Source organism: Physella acuta, unplaced genomic scaffold, assembly GCF_028476545.2.
Source record: "Physella acuta isolate Inbredline_101_S28 unplaced genomic scaffold, ASM2847654v3 ptg001309l, whole genome shotgun sequence".
Lineage (NCBI taxonomy): Eukaryota > Metazoa > Mollusca > Gastropoda > Physidae > Physella > Physella acuta.
In genome coordinates, this window is record NW_026732824.1 from 1,886 (window position 1) to 22,089 (window position 20,204).

The following is a 20,204-nucleotide window of genomic DNA, read 5'->3' on the forward strand; positions in this document are numbered from 1 at the left end:
CCACCTCCATCTCCACCACCACCACCACCTCCATCTCCACCACCACCACCACCACCACCACCACCACCACCTCCATCTCCACCACCACCACCACCTCCATCTCCACCACCACCACCACCTCCATCTCCACCACCACCACCACCACCACCTCCATCTCCACCACCACCACCACCACCTCCACCACCTCCATCTCTACCACCAGCTCCCATCCCTGAAGACATCTTGAAGGTGGTCAGCGTAGACCTACAGATCCCTACCAACAGCAAGAAACACAACACCCACAAGTACGACCTTTGTCGAGCAGTTGCCAACCCCAAGCTGGTTGTCAGACGAGGACAACCCTTCACCATCCAGGTAGAGTTCACCAAAGAGTATGACGCCAACACTGACGACCTACGCATCGCTTTTGAAGCAGGTTCGTTAACTCTGGGTTTTTTTTTCAAGTTTTTTGAAGCAGGTTCTTTAACTCTTGTTTTTTTTTTTTGAAGTCTTTTGTGAAGCAGGTTCGTTAACTCTGGTTGATTCAAGTCTTTTAGTTCTGCGCACTATGCGCTCAACACCTCTTTTTAAGTGACGGTTTAAGCTAAGTGTATAATTAGGCTTGAAATAATAAAGAAAGTGTTACTTAATTGTGACAAGCTTTATAGAAATTTAAAAAATATTTAAAAGAAATGTTATAGCTATGTAATTTGTTGGACATGCTAATAGTTAACACCATGCCGCGTTAAAAAAATGCATCGCCTCAAAGATCTTTTACACACTACAATATTTTAAAAATATATTCAATTTATATTCTTTTGTTATTTATTCTAGTGAAAAATAAAATCATTATATGCTGTAATATTTAAGTTATTGGCATAATTACTTTTTCGTATACGAAGTATAGAGAAAGTATTATTATCGTGCAAAAAAATCAAAATTGATTTTACAAGTCTCGACGTTTTACACCTCCCTGAGTTGGAAAAAAATAGTTTTGTCCGTATGTCTGTGTGGATGTGTGTCTGTGAAAACGATAACTTGAATGCCGTTACAGCTAGGTTGGTGAAATTTTATATTGTTGAACTTATTCTACTTTTGATTTGTCATAAGCCCATAACTTGAGAACTGTCTAAGATTTATAGACGAAATTTCACATATAAGTAACAGATTTAATTCTCTGCCTTCTTTCAAATTTTGAGTAATTTCCGATTTAAAAAAAAAAAGAAATGTTTGCTGTTCACTTGGTGCGCAATTCTTTTTTCTACGAGATTCAATTCTATTTTAATAATGTTAAGTAATTAAAAATCATGTCTAAATCCCGATTTGCCATTCCCCGTAGTGTTATATAAAAATATTCGAGAAAGTTTAGGGGAGATCACTCCCGCTTTATTTTTCATGTTATTTGTCTTACGTTCTTCTTACTCTACCTTCTGTTGTAATTTTGTCTTACTCTCTCCTCACCCCCCCCCCCCCACAGGCGACACGCCCCTGGAGAGTAAAGGCACCAGTGTACAGTTTATCCTATCAGACGAGGACAGACCCAAGGAGTGGGGGGCCAAGATCGTCTCTCAGCAGGTGGGGGTACTTGTGTGTGTGTGGGGGGGGGGGGGGTAACTGCTTGGGTCACGTGTGTGTGTGTGGGGGGGGGTGTAACATCTTCGGTCCATGTGTGTGTGTGGGGGGGGGGTACTGCTTGGGTCACGTGTGTGTGTGTGGGGGGGGGGTGTAACATCTTCGGTCCATGTGTGTGTGTGTGTGGGGGGGTACTGCTTGGGTCACGTGTGTGTGTGTGGGGGGGGGGTGTAACATCTTCGGTACATGTGTGTGTGTGGGGGGGGGGGGTACTGCTTGGGTCACGTGTGTGTGTGGGGGGGGGTGTAACATCTTCGGTCCATGTGTGTGTGTGGGGGGGGTACTGCTTGGGTCACGTGTGTGTGTGGGGGGGGGGGGGGTGTAACATCTTCGGTCCATGTGTGTGTGTGGGGGGGTACTGCTTGGGTCACGTGTGTGTGTGTGGGGGGGGGTGTAACATCTTCGGTCCATGTGTGTGTGTGGGGGGGGGGTACTGCTTGGGTCACGTGTGTGTGTGGGGGGGGGTACTGCTTGGGTCACGTGTCACAATGTGTGTACATGGGGAAAGTTTGGTCCAGATAAAAAACATAAAGATAATCAAGATAAAAATGTAGGAAGGTTCGGTTAAAGATAGATTTTTATCACCTTGCAGATGGACATTTTGATTTGTGATGGTATCGCCTGTGTCGACGTGTGAAAGAGGTTATCGTGACCTAGGGTCTCAATGATTCCGGTTGTCACGGGGTTACACTGACTCCTATTACCTAGTGTGACAATGTGGTTATGTTAGACAGTGACTCTGACCTAGTGTGGCAATGACTCCTGTATTCAAAATCTGACAATGACTCTTGTGGCCATGTGTGGCAATGACTCCCGTCTTCAAGCCTGACACTGACTCCTGCCAACCGATGTGGCAATGACTCCTGTTTTCAAGTCTATCAATGACTCCATTGGTCATATCTAATAATGACTCCTGTGGTCAAATCTGACACTGACTCCTCTATCCCCCAGGGCAACCAACTGACCATTGAAGTTTACACCCCACCCACCTGCTACATCGGCAAGTGGAACCTGAAGATTGACGTGGTCAAGAAACTGGACACCAACGTCAACGTTTACAGATACCAACACGCGGACCCCATTTACATCCTCTTTAACCCCTGGTGTAAAGGTGTGTAAATAGTTACGGTGAGGTTGAGCTGTATGCGCGGAGTTCGAATCCGTGTGGTGATTTGGACTTGGGATTGTCTGGAATTCACCTGGGAGTGGTTGTGTTACCGTCATGGCTTTGTCCGGTAAATGACGTCACGGAGTGAGTAGGCCTACGTGTTGTTAGTATGGTGCGTACATGACGTCAGGACCATATATCTGGTAGAGACAGGGCCGGCGCTACCTATAAGGCGAACTAGGCGGTCGCTTAGGGCGCCATCCATACGGGGGGGGGGGGGGCAAAAAGGTTAAATCGCTATTATCAAAACGTACTTAATAATTCACAACTTTTATAAAGGAGTAGCGATCATTTTCGGGGCTCAGGCCGAGCTATCAATTTTGCCCCCCCCCCCTCCCAAAATTAGGTCTATATAGGCCTATATTTATTCGCGATGGTGAAAATGCAACCCCACCCCCCTAATTGTGAAAGGTCGGGGCGCTTTTTACGAGTCACTTTGCCTTTTTATTTTGGTTTCACATAATTGATGTAGAAAACGATTAAATAAGTCCGTAATTTAAATTTCGAACATTACAAACGGTTATCTAATTTTACTAGGTCTTGTAAGTCTCGTTTTCTCTGACTTTGAATTAGAAATTCGTCCTGGTGTATAGAGTTTTGTAATGACGGGGTGTTCGAAGTATTGTACTTGTTTGGTAAGTTTAGATGAATCGTTTAGATTTGGGAGTAACGGCGGAAGGCTGTTGCTGATATGGTTTCGTAGGTATAAATTATCGAAGTGTTAAAGTGTCATAATTGTTTTTCTGCTGTTTTGTAGTTGAAGGTCTAGTGGAATCTGATTGGTAATAGAGAAATGAGAATGAAATTTTTTTATATTTAATCAATAATTCTAGCAGTCTAAAACAGCTACCCGTATTTGATATTTTGAAAGGAGTCCCTTTATTTAGGGGATCCAAAAAATTTCACAATGTGACGCTTCTCTCTTGAACAAAATATATTCTGTCATCAAAATTGAATAGAAGTATGTTATAATAAGGCTAACGTTTTTTTAAACTTTAAAACACAACAAAAAGTTAAGTATTCAATAGGTAAAATATATTGTTTTTACAAGGTTACATAGCGAATATAAAAAAATTGTTATAATCATTAAGTAATGAAATTTAAAGCGTTTTATTGTTATTTTCAAGCATGTCTTAGTTAGACTTGGTTAATTTAGTTATTCTTGTGAAAGTTATTTCCCTTGAATAAAATTTTGGTATTTGGATCTTCAAATTGGAGATAATTCGTTGCTTAGGCTTAACTTTACATTCATTTCAAATTCCTGCACCTTAGGTTGACCGCTTACATATAATACAACTTTAAGTTATTATTTTTATTTTAAAAATTATATAGAGCAGAAGTTCTAAACAAAATAATTTGTTTTTTAGCACTATCAAGCAGAAAAACAAATACATCAGTAGCCGTTGTAGATTGCAATACTTAATGTTAGTAGACGTACAGTCTTTGTCGTAAATTAAACATCTAATTAATTGTCTTTTCATATTTTTCACCCTCCCCTAAAAAATTCATATATAATTTTAGGCTGGAATATAATATTTATAACCTTTTATTTTTCAAAAACAAAAAAATCGTTATATAATCACACAATATAGACATTTTACAATTATAACTAAAGACAGTCAAGCTTAAAACAGGTAAGTTTCGTTTTGGAACTCACCTTGGGAGGACTGTAGAGAGCCCAACACTACAAGAACTACAAGAGGGGTGGGGGAGGGGTGAAACACTTAAAATTTTCTAAGGGGATATGGGTAGGGGGGGGGCGGGGCTATGTCATAAAGTAAAAAGTAGACTCGTGGACTTAGAATCAATTTCAATAGAATGTGATTACGATTGCAAAGTGGAATAGAAGAAATTAGTACAAACTTTTGAGATGAAGGGGACAATTAAAATTAGATTTTGATGTCTACTTATAACGTGTATGCAATTGATAATAAATTAATATGTCACTTTAAATGAATTGTTTTCTTATACATATGTTTTAGTAATTAATTTGTGTGAAAGGGGGCGTTTTAATAAGTTTTGCCTAGGGCGCTAAATAACCGGGCGCCGGCACTGGTTACAAATCTTGGGCAATAAATATTTTTGTATGCCCCGTCCACCTTTATTTTGAAATTGTAAATTACATTTTCAATTTCAAAAAATCAACTTACAAAACTTAAAGCTAATGTAAAGGATGTTTTTTAAGTTGAAGATTTAGTCTAGTGTTGGAAATAATGTTAAGGTAATCGATACAATTTCCGATATTTTAAAGTTAGGTTCCTGACAAGGTTTAGTTGTGTTGTGCTATATTAACGGTGACAGGGCAAATTTGATTTGATTTGATATAATTTGTCCTGATATATTATGTCCTGAGATAATTTTTTCGTGAAATATTTTGTCTGAGATATTTAGCCTGAGATCATTTGTTCTGAGATACTTTGTCATGGAACCATATCAAATAATCAGATAACTAATAATTTAATTAATAATCATATGCAGTGAGTAAGCCCAAAACATTATTCTCTTATGTACCTAATTGTGCATACGATCTTTCTATCGCTGAAAGTAAGACGTAAGCAGTTGTCGAAACAGAACTAAAAGATCAAAAGTCATGGATCAGGTTATCCCAGAGGCGTAGCGAAGGGGGGGGGGGGGGGGCAGGGGGGTACATCTGTTCCCGGGCGCCGACCTTAGGGGGCGCCAAAATGGGTTGAAAAAACAAATTAAAATCTCATTTTAGCTGCATTGTTGCTTTATAAATATAAAAATTATATGACGGGGGGGGGGGGGGGGGTTGCAAAAAGAAAGTTTGAGGGTGGGGGGTGCAAATCGATAATTTAAAGGGGCGCAAAATTGAAAGTTTGTCCCCGGGCGCCGGGAAGGGTCGCTACGCCTCTGGGTTATCCAGTTTGTAGCGTCAGGAAAGACCTTTGCAAAAGACTCAATCAGACAAGTAAAGAAATGCACTAAGCCAGATAGAAAACAGTTTAAAAAAAATAGCAACGGTCACAGCTATTGGTTTTGCTATCATGGGATTTATTGGATTTTTTTTTCAAACTAATCCACATCCCCATCAATAACATCATTGTGGGCTCCTAAATAATTCAATCTCTTGGTTCGGCTGGTTTGTATGTTCATGGCTGTAAGGGTTGAATGTTTTCATCTATTTTTTTTATAAATTATTTCTTTCATTCATCATCACTTTAGAACTGACCATTAAAAGTTTTCAAACTAAAAAAAAAGCAGACGCTCTTTAATGTAATAATTAATGGTTTAATTAAAAACCATTTTTATTATTTAAAACATTGTTTCCTGATGCACCATACTCAGCAGATAATCTTTAATGTAATAATTAATGGTTTAATTAATGGTTGAATTAATAACCATCTGTATTATATAAAACATGTTTCCTGATGCACCAAACTCCACAGACAATCTTTAATGTAATAATTAATGGTTTAATTAATGGTTTAATTAATGGTTTAATTAATGACCATCTGTATTACATAAAACATTGTTTTCTGATGCACCAAACTCCGCAGAAGATCTTTAATGTAATAATTAATGGTTTAATTAATGACCATCTGTATTACATAAAACATTGTTTCCTGATGCACCATACTCCGCAGACAATCTTTAATGTAATAATTAATGGTTTAATTAATGGTTTAATTAATAACCATCTGTATTACATAAAACATTGTTTCCTGATGCCCCTAACTCTGCAGACAATCTTTAATGTAATAATTAATGGTTTAATTAATGGTTTAATTAATGGTTTAATTAAAAACCATCTGTATAACGTAAAACATTGTTTCCTGATGCACCTAACTACGCAGACGACCTAGTCTACATGAAGGACACCACGCTGCTCAAGGAATACGTCATGAACGATGTCGGCAAGATCTACAGTGGCACCAAAAATTCCATCACAGGAAAACCCTGGAATTTTGCCCAGGTCAGTTTTTGACAGGCGCATGTGGAAAAAAAAATATAGTCAGGTGCGTTTAAATTTACCTGGATAGCACGTCATAACCTGTGACAAGTGAGGTCATACTGACCTAGCGTGCAGGCGTGAATGATAAGGAAAACAGTTTTTATGGAAATTTTTGTCTGCTCTAAACCATCTATCTCATAGCGCCCGCCGTCTTGGTGCATTTTTATTTTATTTATACATCACCGACTTAACCTTTCTGCTTGGTCTTACTTTTTGTTTTGAAAATTTCATCGTATTTATTTTTTAATGTAATTTAGTTTTTCTTTACACGTTCATATCTAGAAATACAAATTTTCGAATAGGTATATTCTACTTATAATATCTCTGCTTTATAAAAAAAATATTACTATTTAACGTAGGTTATATTTTATTTAATACTATCCTACATCTTGTTGTCTATCGTTATTATTGTTTACGATTGTTTTTAAACTTTAAAGTAGTCAAAGTAACTTTTTTATTTATTTTAAGTTTTTACCAATTTGATGAGAAAAAAATCACATTTAGTTTGAAAAAATACTAGCTGGCAAAAATGAGAAAGAGAATTCGGTGACCTACTAACAAGCCCTATTATAGGCCTACTTCAAATTTATACTTGCCTTATTTTGTGTGTGTTTTTCCCTAATACTTAATGACCTCATCATCATTGATTGCACCTGATCTATTACGACTTATCTACTTATCCCCAGTTTGAGACTTGTATCCTTGATGTCGCCTTGTATCTTCTAGATGTCGCCAAAGTCGGATGGTCAGTTCGGGGAAACCCCGTACCTATTGTTAGAAAGCTGTCAGCTATGGTAATTTGTATTAGTATTTCCCGTTTTTTTTAAATAGTTTTTTTAGGTGTGTGGGTGTGTGTGTGTGGGGGGGGGGGGGGGGTAAGAGAAGTGTTGGGTGGTGGTTGGTGAAAGCAACTTGAGTGAAATCACGATACCAACAGAGATTGTCACTTTAGTCATAGTGTCCCAGGTTCGAAACCGTTCTACGCTAACAGGTTTAATGCGTATCGGTAATACCAGCATGTTTTGATGGAGTTTTACCTAGAGCGGCAGGGACAATAAATAAACTAGTGATTGTATAGAGAGAGAAGTAAAGTGAGCGTTAGTAAAAAAAAATGAGTGGCTCGAAAAGTGGTTCTTAATCTGGTTTCGATTGAACCCCAGGGCTTTGGTAAGTCAGTCTCAGGCGTTTGTCGGAGGTCCAAAGCACACACCCGACTCAATTCACGATCGGATTTTGTCAGTGCGGATGATAACTACTACTAAGAGGAGTTCAGTGAATGCGCATATGAAACTGGTGGGGTTCGGTGCCTCTAAAAAGGTTGAGAACCACTGTACTAGACTAAATGGCGACTAGGAAAGATTAACACTACCAAAACTGAAATTAAATTTTTGTTATTGTAACTTTTACAGGTGAACTCGGCAGACGACGGCGGTGTACTCACAGGTAACTGGTCGGGTGAATACGCTGATGGGAGGTCACCTCTGTCGTGGACCGGCTCGGCGGCCATTTTGGAGGAGTACTGGAGGACCAAGCGGCCGGTCAAGTACGGCCAGTGCTGGGTGTTTTCTGGCATCGCCACCACAAGTAGGTCAAGCTTAGATATAGGGGGTCATAGCCACCACAAGTAGGTCAAGCTTAGATATAGGGGGGTCATAGCCACCACAAGTAGGTCAAACATAGATATGGTGGGGGGGGTCATAGCCACCACAAGTAGGTCAAACATAGATATGGGGGGGTCATAGCCACCACAAGTAGGTCAAGCATAGATATGGGAGGGGGGGGTCATCGCCACCACAAGTAGGTCAAACATAGATATGGGGGGGGGTCATCGCCACCACAAGTAGGTCAAGCATAGATATGGGAGGGGGGGGGTCATCGCCACCACAAGTAGGTCAAGCATAGATATGGGGGGGGGGGTCATCGCCACCACAAGTAGGTCAAGCATAGATATGGTGGGGGGGTCATAGCCACCACAAGTAGGTCAAGCTTAGACATAGGGGGGGGGTCATAGCCACCACAAGTAGGTCAAACATAGATATAGGGGGGGGTCATAGTCACCACAAGTATGTCCAGGCTAGATAGGAGGGGGAGGTCATCGCCACCATAAGTAGGTCAAACATAGATATAGGGGGGGTCATCGCCATCACAAGTAGGTCAAGCATTGATATAGGGGAGGGGGGTCATCGCCACCACAAGTAGGTCAAGCATAGAAATGGGGGGGTCATCGCCACCATAAGTAGGTCAAGCTTAGATATAGGGGGGGGTCATAGCCACCACAAGTAGGTCAAGCATTGATATAGGGGAGGGGGGTCATCGCCACCACAAGTAGGTCAAGCATAGAAATGGGGGGGGGGGGGTCATCGCCACCACAAGTAGGTCAAACATAGATATGGTGGGGGGGGGGGGAATCAGACACTACAAGTATGTCCAGGCTAGATATGGAGGGTGGGGGGGTGAGGGTGGGTGAGGGGGGGTTGGGGTCATCGCCACCATATGTATATCTAGCCTAGATATGGGGGTAGGGGGGGTTTCATCACTACCAAAAATATGTCCAGTGTAGATATGGGGTGGGTGGGGGGGGTCATCGCCATCACAAACATTTCCAGCGTAGTTATGGGCGGGGGGGGGGGGAAGAGGGTCATCGAAATTATGTATTTTGCTTATTCCTCCGGGGCAGCGATTGATGTACTTTATTGGGTGGGGTGTGGGGGCTAACCAAACAGTTGCATGAAAGAAACTCTGAACGTGACAGAAATAATCGCAACATCAACTGAAGCGCAGACGTCAGCGGAGATGAAAATCGCAGGTGAACATCGTAACAAAGCGAAAGTGCTTTAAATTATGTAGAGGGTCTGGTCTAGAGGTTCTTAACCTTTTAGGAAGAACCGAACCCCACCAGTCATCATATTTACACTCACCGAACCCTTCTTAATAGTTCTATCGTCTGCACTGACAAAATCCGATCGTGAATCATATAAGTCGGGTGTCTGTCTTGACCTCCGCTGAACCCCGGAGACCGATTCACCTAACCCCTGGGGTACAATCGAACCCAGGTTAAGAATCACTGATCTTGACAACACACGTCAAAACAAGCTGATAATGCAAAATTCTTAACTTAATGTTATTTTTCTTATCGGCTGAAAACTTATCAAGTAAGTGGGTTTTAAAAAAAAAACAGCATCCTCGTGAAGTTTTTAATCAAGTGCGGGATTGCTTTCTACTTCAAACATCAATAACGGCTGCACGTCATTTTTTATGGTTCTACATGAGGGTTAATTTTAGGTATGTGTAGGGGAGGGAGGGTGGGGGATGGGGTGGCAAAAATACCACGGCGCATTTTAAAACTAACAGTGCTTAAATCGAAATGTGTATTTTTGTTATGAATGTCCTGAAAATAATTCTTAGTTAACTTTTGGTGATCGTTGTTGGAGGTTTCCTGTTGTTTCACGTTCTTTTCATTAGGCTGTGGCCCGTGATAATTAAATGCTCAGACAAATAACCTTTACCTGATACTTGTTGCGGTCTATTCATGTCTTTATGGGACGGCGTGGTCGAATGGTAGCGCGTTCGTCTGTCAACCCTCGGGTCCATGGCTAGGGTCGAAGCACGTCTCAACTCTGATGGGTACCTAACTCAAGTAAAGGGGGCTGGGCATAGTGCTGACCACACTATACTTTCATACGCCGTGGTCACAGAAAATGGTGAACCTCACCTACCCCCCGGGCCGCCAGTTCAGAGAGGGAACTTTACTTTACCTATATTAATAGCTGTGGTCTGGGTATGTAGTCTAAAATAATATCCCGCACCTTGGTCTGGGGTAGCAGATGAAGCGGGGGGGGGAGTGAGTTTTTTGTTGAACTAAGTAGGATTATATGGGTGGGGGAATCGATAATATCAAACTTGTTAGTTTTCGTTAGTGTTTTAGAGCGGCGCGCAGAGAAAGTGTATGTTTTGTTCAAACCATTGTGGGAAGAAGGTTGGGTGGGGGGGGGGGGGGAAGAGAGCAAGTTTGACTTTCTGTGATTATGAATGAGGCAAAAGTCAGTGTACGTAGTATGACGTCATTTATAAACGAACAATAAGTATAATTAGTGAGAGAGGTGTAGTTTTTAAAATTAAAATAAAAAAAAGAGAAATTACAATAGCACATGTATAACTATGTCTTACCTGTCCCCCAGTCTGTAGGGCTCTGGGTATCCCCGCTCGCAGCGTGACCAACTACTCGTCTGCACACGATACTGACGGCTCTATCACGATTGACGTCCACTTCACAGCAGACGGCGAGAGTGACGAGAATTCAAACTTTGATTCCATTTGGTAAGACGTCACTCAGTTTAGTTAATGTAAGACGTCACCCAGTTTAGTTAATGTAAGACGTCATTAAGATAATGTAAGACGTCATCCAGTTTAGTTAATGTAAGACGTCATTAAGATAATGTAAGACGTCATCCAGTTTAGTTAATGTAAGACGTCACCCAGTTTAGTTAGTGTAAGACGTCATCCAGTTTAGTTAGTGTAAGACGTCATCCAGTTTAGTTAATGTAAGACGTCATCCAGTTTAGTTAATGTAAGACGTCATCCAGTTAATTAATGTAAGACGTCATCCAGTTTAGTTAATGTAAGACGTCATCCAGTTTAGTTAGTGTAAGACGTCATCCAGTTAATTAATGTAAGACGTCATCCAGTTTAGTTAATGTAAGACGTCATCCAGTTTAGTTAGTGTAAGACGTCATCCAGTTAATTAATGTAAGACGTCATCCAGTTTAGTTAATGTAAGACGTCATCCAGTTTAGTTAGTGTAAGACGTCATCCAGTTAATTAATGTAAGACGTCATCCAGTTTAGTTAGTGTAAGACGTCATCCAGTTAATTAATGTAAGACGTCATCCAGTTTAGTTAATGTAAGACGTCATCCAGTTTAGTTGTTGTAAATCGTCACCCAATGTAGATGATCGAAGACGTCACCCAGTTTAGTTAATGTAAGACGTCACAGTGTAGATTATGTAAGACGTCACCCAGTTTAGATGATGTAAGACGTCACCCAGTGTAGATGATGATGAATGTGTGACCGCAACTTATACCAATACACCGCCACTGCAAATTAACTGGTTAATTTGAACTAATGTTTTACCTTGTGTCTGGTATAATTTCCTGATTGTTAATTAACATTATTGCCTGACCAGGAACTTCCACGTGTGGAACGAGGTGTGGATGTCAAGGCCAGACCTCCCCAGCGGCTACGGTGGGTGGCAGGTGATCGACGCCACCCCCCAGGAGACCTCCGATGGTAAAAATGTGTGATCGGTCTACACATGTTGTATGGGGGACATTTACACCAGAGCAGTGGCGTAGCGAGGTCGGGTGTCACCCAGTGCGGCACTTAATGGTGTCACCCCCAAGAGGCGTAGCGACCCTTCCCGGGGACAAACTTTCAAGTTTTCGATTTGCACCCCCCCCCCCCACAAACTTTCGATTTGCACCCCCCCCCCCCCCACAAACTTTCGATTTGCACCCCCTCAAGTTTTTCTGTATATATTTTGCTATTTTTTGCATTGGTGTCACCCACCTAAATGGTGTCACCCGGTGCGGTCCGCACCCCCCGCCCCCCCCCCCCCCCTAGCTACGCCTCTGCACCAGAGTTTCTTCCAGGCTCTACCGACTCCCCCCCCCCCCCCCCCCCGAACGAAATGGAATTGATATAGAAAATATATACTTTTAACAGTGTTCGCTCCCCGGAAATTTTAGTCCGCACCCCCCCCCCCCCCTTCCCCGAGAAAAAAGTCTGGAAAAAACACTGATTTACACAATGCTAATTGTATAACACCACAGTGCTCTAGGGTTTTAATAATTGTATGACAACACAGTGCTCTAGGGTTTTAATTATTGTATGACAACACAGTGCTCTAGGGTTTTAATTATTGTATGACAACACAGTGCTCTAGGGTTTTAATTATTGTATGACAACACAGTGCTCTAGGGTTTTAATTATTGTATGACAACACAGTGCTCTAGGGTTTTAATTATTGTATGACAACACAGTGCTCTAGGGTTTCAATAATTATATGACAACATAGAGCTCTAGGGTTTTAATTATTGTAAGACAACATAGTGCTCTAGGGTTTTAATTATTGTATGACAACACAGTGCTCTAGGGTTTTAATTATTGTATGACAACACAGTGCTCTAGGGTTTCAATAATTATATGACAACATAGAGCTCTAGGGTTTTAATTATTGTAAGACAACATAGTGCTCTAGGGTTTTAATTATTGAATGACAACACAGTGCTCTAGGGTTTTAATTATTGTATGACAACACAGTGCTCTAGGGTTTTAATTATTGTATGACAACACAGTGCTCTAGGGTTTTAATTATTGTATGACAACACAGTGCTCTAGGGTTTCAATAATTATATGACAACATAGAGCTCTAGGGTTTTAATTATTGTAAGACAACATAGTGCTCTAGGGTTTTAATTATTGTATGACAACACAGTGCTCTAGGGTTTTAATTATTGTATGACAACACAGTGCTCTAGGGTTTCAATAATTATATGACAACATAGAGCTCTAGGGTTTTAATTATTGTAAGACAACATAGTGCTCTAGGGTTTTAATTATTGTATGACAACACAGTGCTCTAGGGTTTTAATTATTGTATGACAACACAGTGCTCTAGTGTTTTAATTATTGTATGACAACACAGTGCTCTAGGGTTTTAATTATTGTAAGACAACATAGTGCTCTAGGGTTTTAATTATTGTATGACAACACAGTGCTCTAGGGGTTTAATTATTGTATGACAACACAGTGCTCTAGGGTTTTAATTATTGTATGACAACACAGTGCTCTAGGGTTTTAATTATTGTATGACAACACAGTGCTCTAGGGTTTTAATTATTGTATGACAACACAGTGCTCTAGGGTTTCAATAATTATATGACAACACAGTGCTCTAGGGTTTCAATAATTATATGACAACATAGAGCTCTAAGATTTAAATAATTGTATGACAGCAGTTTCCTTCTAAAAACACAGGACTGTTCTTCGTTCATACACCTGTTTAAAAAAATAGTAGCATTTTCTGTTCCTTCAATCGTTACTATAAACTTAAATTAAACTAACCCCCCTAAACAAATCCTCTTCAACCAACCCCTTTAAATTAAACCAACCCCTTTAAATTAAACCAGCTCCCCCTTAAATTAAACCAGCCCCTTCCTTAAATTAAACCAGCCCCCTTAAATTAAACCAGCCCCCTTAAATTAAACCAGTCCCTTTTACTTTAGGCGATGTATTTGTCACATTTCAAAACACCACAAACAAAAATGTATAATTTTAATATCGTTTTGTTTCTTATTTATGACCTATCCATGCCACATCTTAGCTTGTTTGTGAAATATGTATAGAAATTTTTTAAAAAGTGTGTTAGATATTTAATGATAGACGTGTCAGATATATTTGGTTGTATCTGTCAGATAATGAAAGCTTATGTCAGATATATTGTGTTTTATCTTGCAGATATCTACTGCTGTGGACCAACATCTGTCATGGCCATTAGACAAGGGGAGGTAAATCTCCCCTATGACGGCCCTTTTGTGTTCTCTGAAGTTAACGCCGATTGTTTCTACTGGGTGCCCAATGAGTTAGGGCAGATGGAAGTCAGTTATATGGACAAAAAGTCGTGAGTATTCTGTTATATGGGCAAAATATCGTGAGCTGTTACCTATATGGACAAAATGTCATTAATTGTTAGTTATATGGACACAATGTCATTAATTGTTAGCTACATGGACACAATGTAGTGAGCTGTAGTTATATGGACAAAATGTCATTAATTGTTAGTTATATGGACAAATTGTTATGAGTTGTTAGAGACGTGGTCTAAATATCGTGAGTATTCTGTTATAAGGACAGAATGTCGTGAGTTGTTATTTACATGGACAAAATGTCGTAAGCTGATAGTTGTGGAAGCCTGAGTGGAATAGCGATTTAGTAACAGTTCTGGACATGTATTATGGAAATGATAGATGGTTGAGGTGGAGGAAGGTGTATTGCGTTTTTCTAAATCTAGTTTTGTTGAAGACATATTCTTAAAAAAAATTGCAAATGATTTGTTTTTCTGAACTATATAGAATCGGAAAAAACATCAGCACAAAGGCCCCTAACTCTGATGACAGAGAAGATCTTACAATGGAATACAAACCTGATGAAGGTAATTTGTTTTTGCTTTATGTAAAATATTATTTTTTTCAATGGTTTGCGGTAGTTTTTTTCTATTTTGCCTATAGCTTAAAAATGTTTTCAAGTTTGTTTTTTTAAAGTAATTTTAAACGTAAATGTACACTACTAAATATTGTTTTATTTTTTTGCAAATTTAACTTCCAAGCGATACGTTCTTAAATTTTCTGTCAAGTTAATTTTGTTAAACCACCCACTGACTGAGATAATATATTTTTAAAAAAAATCATCAGTTCAGTTATATCATACAATGATGGTTGTAAGAAAATAATATATGATATTTGTAGCTTTAGAATAGCATCATTGATAAATTTTACGTACGATCATTGCGTTGGAATAAAATACATAGATCAACTTTTGCGTGCGTAAAGGAATATTAAAAAAAGTTATGCCATATTTTTTCCATAAGGAACTTCCGCTGAAAGAGCGGCGGTACTGAGGGCCAACCAGGTTGGCTCCAGCAGGAAGGATTTGTACAAACAGAGGGCCAAGGTACCCACAATATACTTCTCTTAATTCTTAGTTTTATAATGTCGTATTAAGTTGTTTTTTTTTAAATTTATTTCAAAAGCCATGGGATTTTTAATTTCTTATACATCTACGTATTTGTTTCTCTTTTTAACTAGACCAAAATGTTCAGCCTTTTAAGTTTTCTCATTATATATATAGTTTCTATTCCTGTTGCCGTAGAGTCGTGTTTAATAACTTGGCATTAATTAACAAAGTGTATTTTAAAAGACTGTAAAAGAAACTTTTCGTAGCTCATGTTTCACAGAAATATTGCAATAATCACATAAATTGATGAATTATAGTTCTTCTACTTTACTAATGGTCAGATTCGAAACGATATACATGTATAACATTTTCTTTCATCAAAATTACCAAATAATGAGAAAAACAAATTCTGACTAAAAAGAGAAAATTTAAATTTTTAAACTCTCCTCTGTTAGGATATTGAGTTCAACATTGACCAAAACGAAGAGGCTAACTTTGTTGGGGGGAACTTCGAACTGTCGTTCCGTATGAGGAACCGGGGAACATCCAAGCGGTCAGTGAGTGGCCGAATTGACGTGAGGACAATGTTCTATACAGGGGTAGTGGCCGACCTGGTCAAGTCGGAAACCTTCAAGAAAAAGGTCATCAAACCAGGGGAAGGTAACTCTGATGAAATACTTTTTTTTTTAAATTAAAATAATATTTGGGCATTATCTATTTAATTTAATGTTTCATTTTTAATTAATTGAGCCTGAAATACTTTCATGCTTGTATTTAAATATTAGAAACATAACATGATTATACAATACGAATTGATTACAATAATATGAGGAATTTTAAATACGTATAGGCCTAATCAGTGTTTAAATCCTATAAAAATGCGTTTTGAGCACTGATGTATCAGATCTATTCTATGTAGTTTTGTTAGCACATCCTAGAGCCGTATGCGACACTTTGGGTTTATAGATGCCTCTCTCCCTCTCTATCATTGAATGCTAGATCCTAATGTAATAAGCCCTGATATAACGTACACAGATTTTGCTTCAAATGTACGGTGTCAGAATGGTCGGATGATAGAGGTCACGACCACTAAACCTAAAGTCTCGAGTTTGGATCCCGATTTTGAGCTCTGAGTTACTGAGTCCACCCAGCTCTAATGAATACCTAACTCGCATTAAGGAAACAAAAGTGGAAGGGCATTGTGCTGACCCCACAATCCTTCCTATTTCAAGTCATTAAAACTTATAAACTCTACTCCATCTGCCCAATGTGTCTTGGGCACGAACGGAAAAAGATGATAATGATTCAAATGTAATGTGTTTAAGGCAGATTAAATAAACAACGTTAGTGGAAAAAATTTATAAAATGTTAAATTAAAAGGATTTCCTGCCGCTGGTGTGGAAGACGTATCAAAACATAATTTTCTAAGAAAACCAATCACATATCATCACGTGGTATTGATAAAAGATAAGTGATCCAGTTTGGATCAACCGAAACGGAGTTGGGAGATGCTGGACGACTTGGTGTGAGGTTAAGAGAATAGTAGCAGTTTGAGCTTCCTCTTGGGTGTAGCCTATATTAATTTAAGCTAGGAAATTGTATCATAATGAAAAGAAAAAAAATATTTTACTTTAAAAATCCTTCTCATAATGTTTTAATTATTTAATTTTTATTCATGAATCTTCTGCAGAAATATCACACAAGATTGTAGCAACCCAAGCCGACTACGACACCAAACTCAAAGATGGCTGCATGCTTGACGTCACGGTGTGGGCGGTGGTCGAGGAGACTGACCAGTACTTCACCAAGAAAGATGACTTTAGACTTCGTAAGCCGCATCTCGCCATTACGGTATGACTTTATGACTTCGTTAGCATTAAGGTATGACTTTAGACTTCGTAAGCCGCATCTCGCCATTAAGGTATGACTTTAGACTTCGTAAGCCGCATCTCGCCATTAAGGTATGACTTTAGACTTCGTAAGCCGCATCTCGCCATTAAGGTATGACTTTAGACTTCGTAAGTCGCATCTAGCTATTAAGGTATGACTTTAGACTTCGTAAGCCGCATCTTTAAGTCAAGAAATGACCTTAGACTTCATAAGCCGCATCTTTCAGTCAAGGTATGACTTTAGACTTCGTAAGCCGCTTCTGGCTATTAAGGTATGACTTTATGACTTCATATTTAGTCAAGGTATGACTTCTGACTTTGTAAGCATTATCTCGCCATTAAGGTATGACTTCAGACTTCGTATTTCACATCTCGCCTTTAGGTATGATTTCAGACTTGATAAGCCGCATCTTGCAATTAAGGCATGAGTTTAGACTCCATCGCACTGTATTGGTAGTTCGATTTCTACTATTTTGATTGATTCGGCCTTGATGCTATTACAAAAACAACCAATTAATATTCTGTTAATAGTCGGGGGAATTATAGACTGAAAAGTTATATCGCGGTAAAGTAATATCGAGTATGACTCAAACTACCAACTGCAAACTTTTGAACTTTTGAAAAGTCAGGCTTGATTAGATTCTACAAAATAACAAGTTCTTCATATATGTTATACTGACGTCACGAAATTTAAATTACTGCCATTTCTCTATCACGTGGTTTCCAGTTTGTCTAGCAGACTTTTTTCTAGGGGGGGGGGGGTTTCACATGACATTTTGGCGAGTGAGGGGTGAGAAGGGGGTGCGGATTAAATGTGCAGGTGGGGCTGACACTAGTAAAAGCATGTATTTTCTATATTAATTTTATTTCGTTGGTTGGGGGGGGGGGGGGGAAATAGGGCGGTAGACTTTCTTTGGGGGTCCGAACCACCCCCGAAGAGATCCCAGAAAGAAACCCTTCGTGATTCTCTGGCTATCAACGATAAAACAACAAATGTATCGAAAAAAATTAAAAAGAAAACAAAAGAAAGAAACTAACAAAAACAACAACAACAAATCTTAAATCAGCAACGAATCAAAAACATTCCTTCTTTCAACTCCAGGCCCCCACAGAGTCTAAGATTGGCCAGGAGTTTAGCGTGGAGGTCTCCTTCGTCAACCCGCTCAACCGTGAGCTCACCGGATGTTTCGTGGCCGTGGATGGCTTGACGCATGCGCTGAACTTCCCTCAGGGGTAAGTAACTCTCCTAAAAACCTAGTCGTTGCTTCCCTTCATTTGTTAACATTTTTTTTTTCTTTTTCCTTTTCTCCCCAAAAAAATCCCACAATAATTAATATAATAATAAAACATAAACAAGTAATTTGTGTAAAACTCATCTAACAAAATATTTTCACCCTGGTAACCATAGCAACGTTCCTGCAAACGGCACTTTCCTGGCCACACTTCCGGTGACGCCCACCAAATCTGGCAAGACAGAGCTCATCATCGTCTTCAACTCCAACGAGCTGGAGGACATCAATGTGGCACATCACGTGACTGTCAAGAAAGCCTAAAGCAATGACGTCACCAGGCTACAAAAGTAAACATCCGCTTTAGTCTTAGGGTTTAAGGATAAGCTTGCATTGTCAAATACCATATACACAGTGCGGGATTATTTTAATGTAATTAAACTTGTATTTTTCACAATCAATAGACTACATGTAATTTAATACTAAATAATTCCGTATAAGGATACATTTTTTTTTATGTATGACAAGCACGTGTTTATAATTTTTGTTTCGTTTTTGTTGGTTAAAAAAAATAAGGCTTGTTTTTTAATCAACAGAACAACAGTTTGTTTGTCTGGCAAGTTCACTGGACATGCGCACCGAGGCCCGCCACGCATGTTCTAAGCTGCCATTGGATAATTTCTGTGGTTCATTGCTCTCAATGTCAAAACCAATTTGGAGTCGAATTCTTGTCTTTTGATGTCAATGTGAACTTGATTTGCATAATTTACGCTTATAATTAACTCATTACAATGTATTAATGCTTGTACTCTCATAATAATATATGCTTATGTGTTGTTATACCGACATTATGTTTTTAGTGTCTACAATTGGTTATAATGAAAATAAAACAGTATTCGGTAATTTATTTTAGATATGCAATTATTGTTACTTTTTATTCTTGGAGTTCTTCCGACCAATGAAAATGACTTAACATAAAAATATTTTTTAGACTTACAAAAACCATTTTTCATTTGACTTGATGTTTCTAAAACCACAACGAATTCTCATTTTTACTTTAAACGAATCTTTTTAATATTTGCTATAAATAATGTTCCCTTCAGAATGATTTTAAAAAAAATTATGATTCTTATTATTTTATAGCCATTTTGTATTGTCAAGTAACTTTATAAGGTATTTGTGAAAACAAAGTATATAACATTTTATATGGTACTGTACGATGCTTTACAAGAAATATCTCGTTATACATTTTGAAGATTAGAAAGGAAAATTAAATTAAAAAAAAAACAATTGTAAAATAAATTATAAAATAATGAAGAATAAAAACGTTATGGCGAATTTTTGTTTATTTTTTTGTTTATTTTTTTTACGAGCAACACATAAAACTCAAACAAAACGTTTAATACAAATGACATATTAAAACAATTGACAAATTAAAACATAATACATAATAAACTAGCTGCATGCACGTGCATCGCCACCGTGTGAAATTTAAATAATACTTTTTGTAGGACAGGAAAGATAGGCAAAAAAAAAGACCAGACAGACATACAGACAGACACACAGACGGAGGGACGGACAGACAGATAGACAGAGAGACA

At 38.8% G+C, this 20,204-nt stretch overlaps 1 protein-coding gene across 1 annotated transcript; it reads left to right on the forward strand.

Annotated features, from left to right (window-relative positions):
* Window positions 1–202: 202 nt before the first annotated feature.
* Window positions 203–19,929, forward strand: LOC131958277 (hemocyte protein-glutamine gamma-glutamyltransferase; the record flags this gene model as incomplete). The annotated part of the gene is given in 16 exon segments (XM_059323216.1): window positions 203–415; window positions 1,457–1,554; window positions 2,563–2,722; window positions 6,598–6,716; window positions 7,442–7,549; window positions 8,165–8,339; window positions 10,934–11,072; window positions 11,938–12,041; window positions 14,271–14,433; window positions 14,885–14,964; window positions 15,400–15,482; window positions 15,941–16,145; window positions 17,176–17,336; window positions 18,477–18,607; window positions 18,783–18,953; window positions 19,200–19,929. Coding segments are annotated over 15 exon segments (2,084 nt in total), but the record flags the coding sequence as incomplete, so codon positions are not given.
* Between the last annotated feature and the right edge of the window lie 275 nt (window positions 19,930–20,204).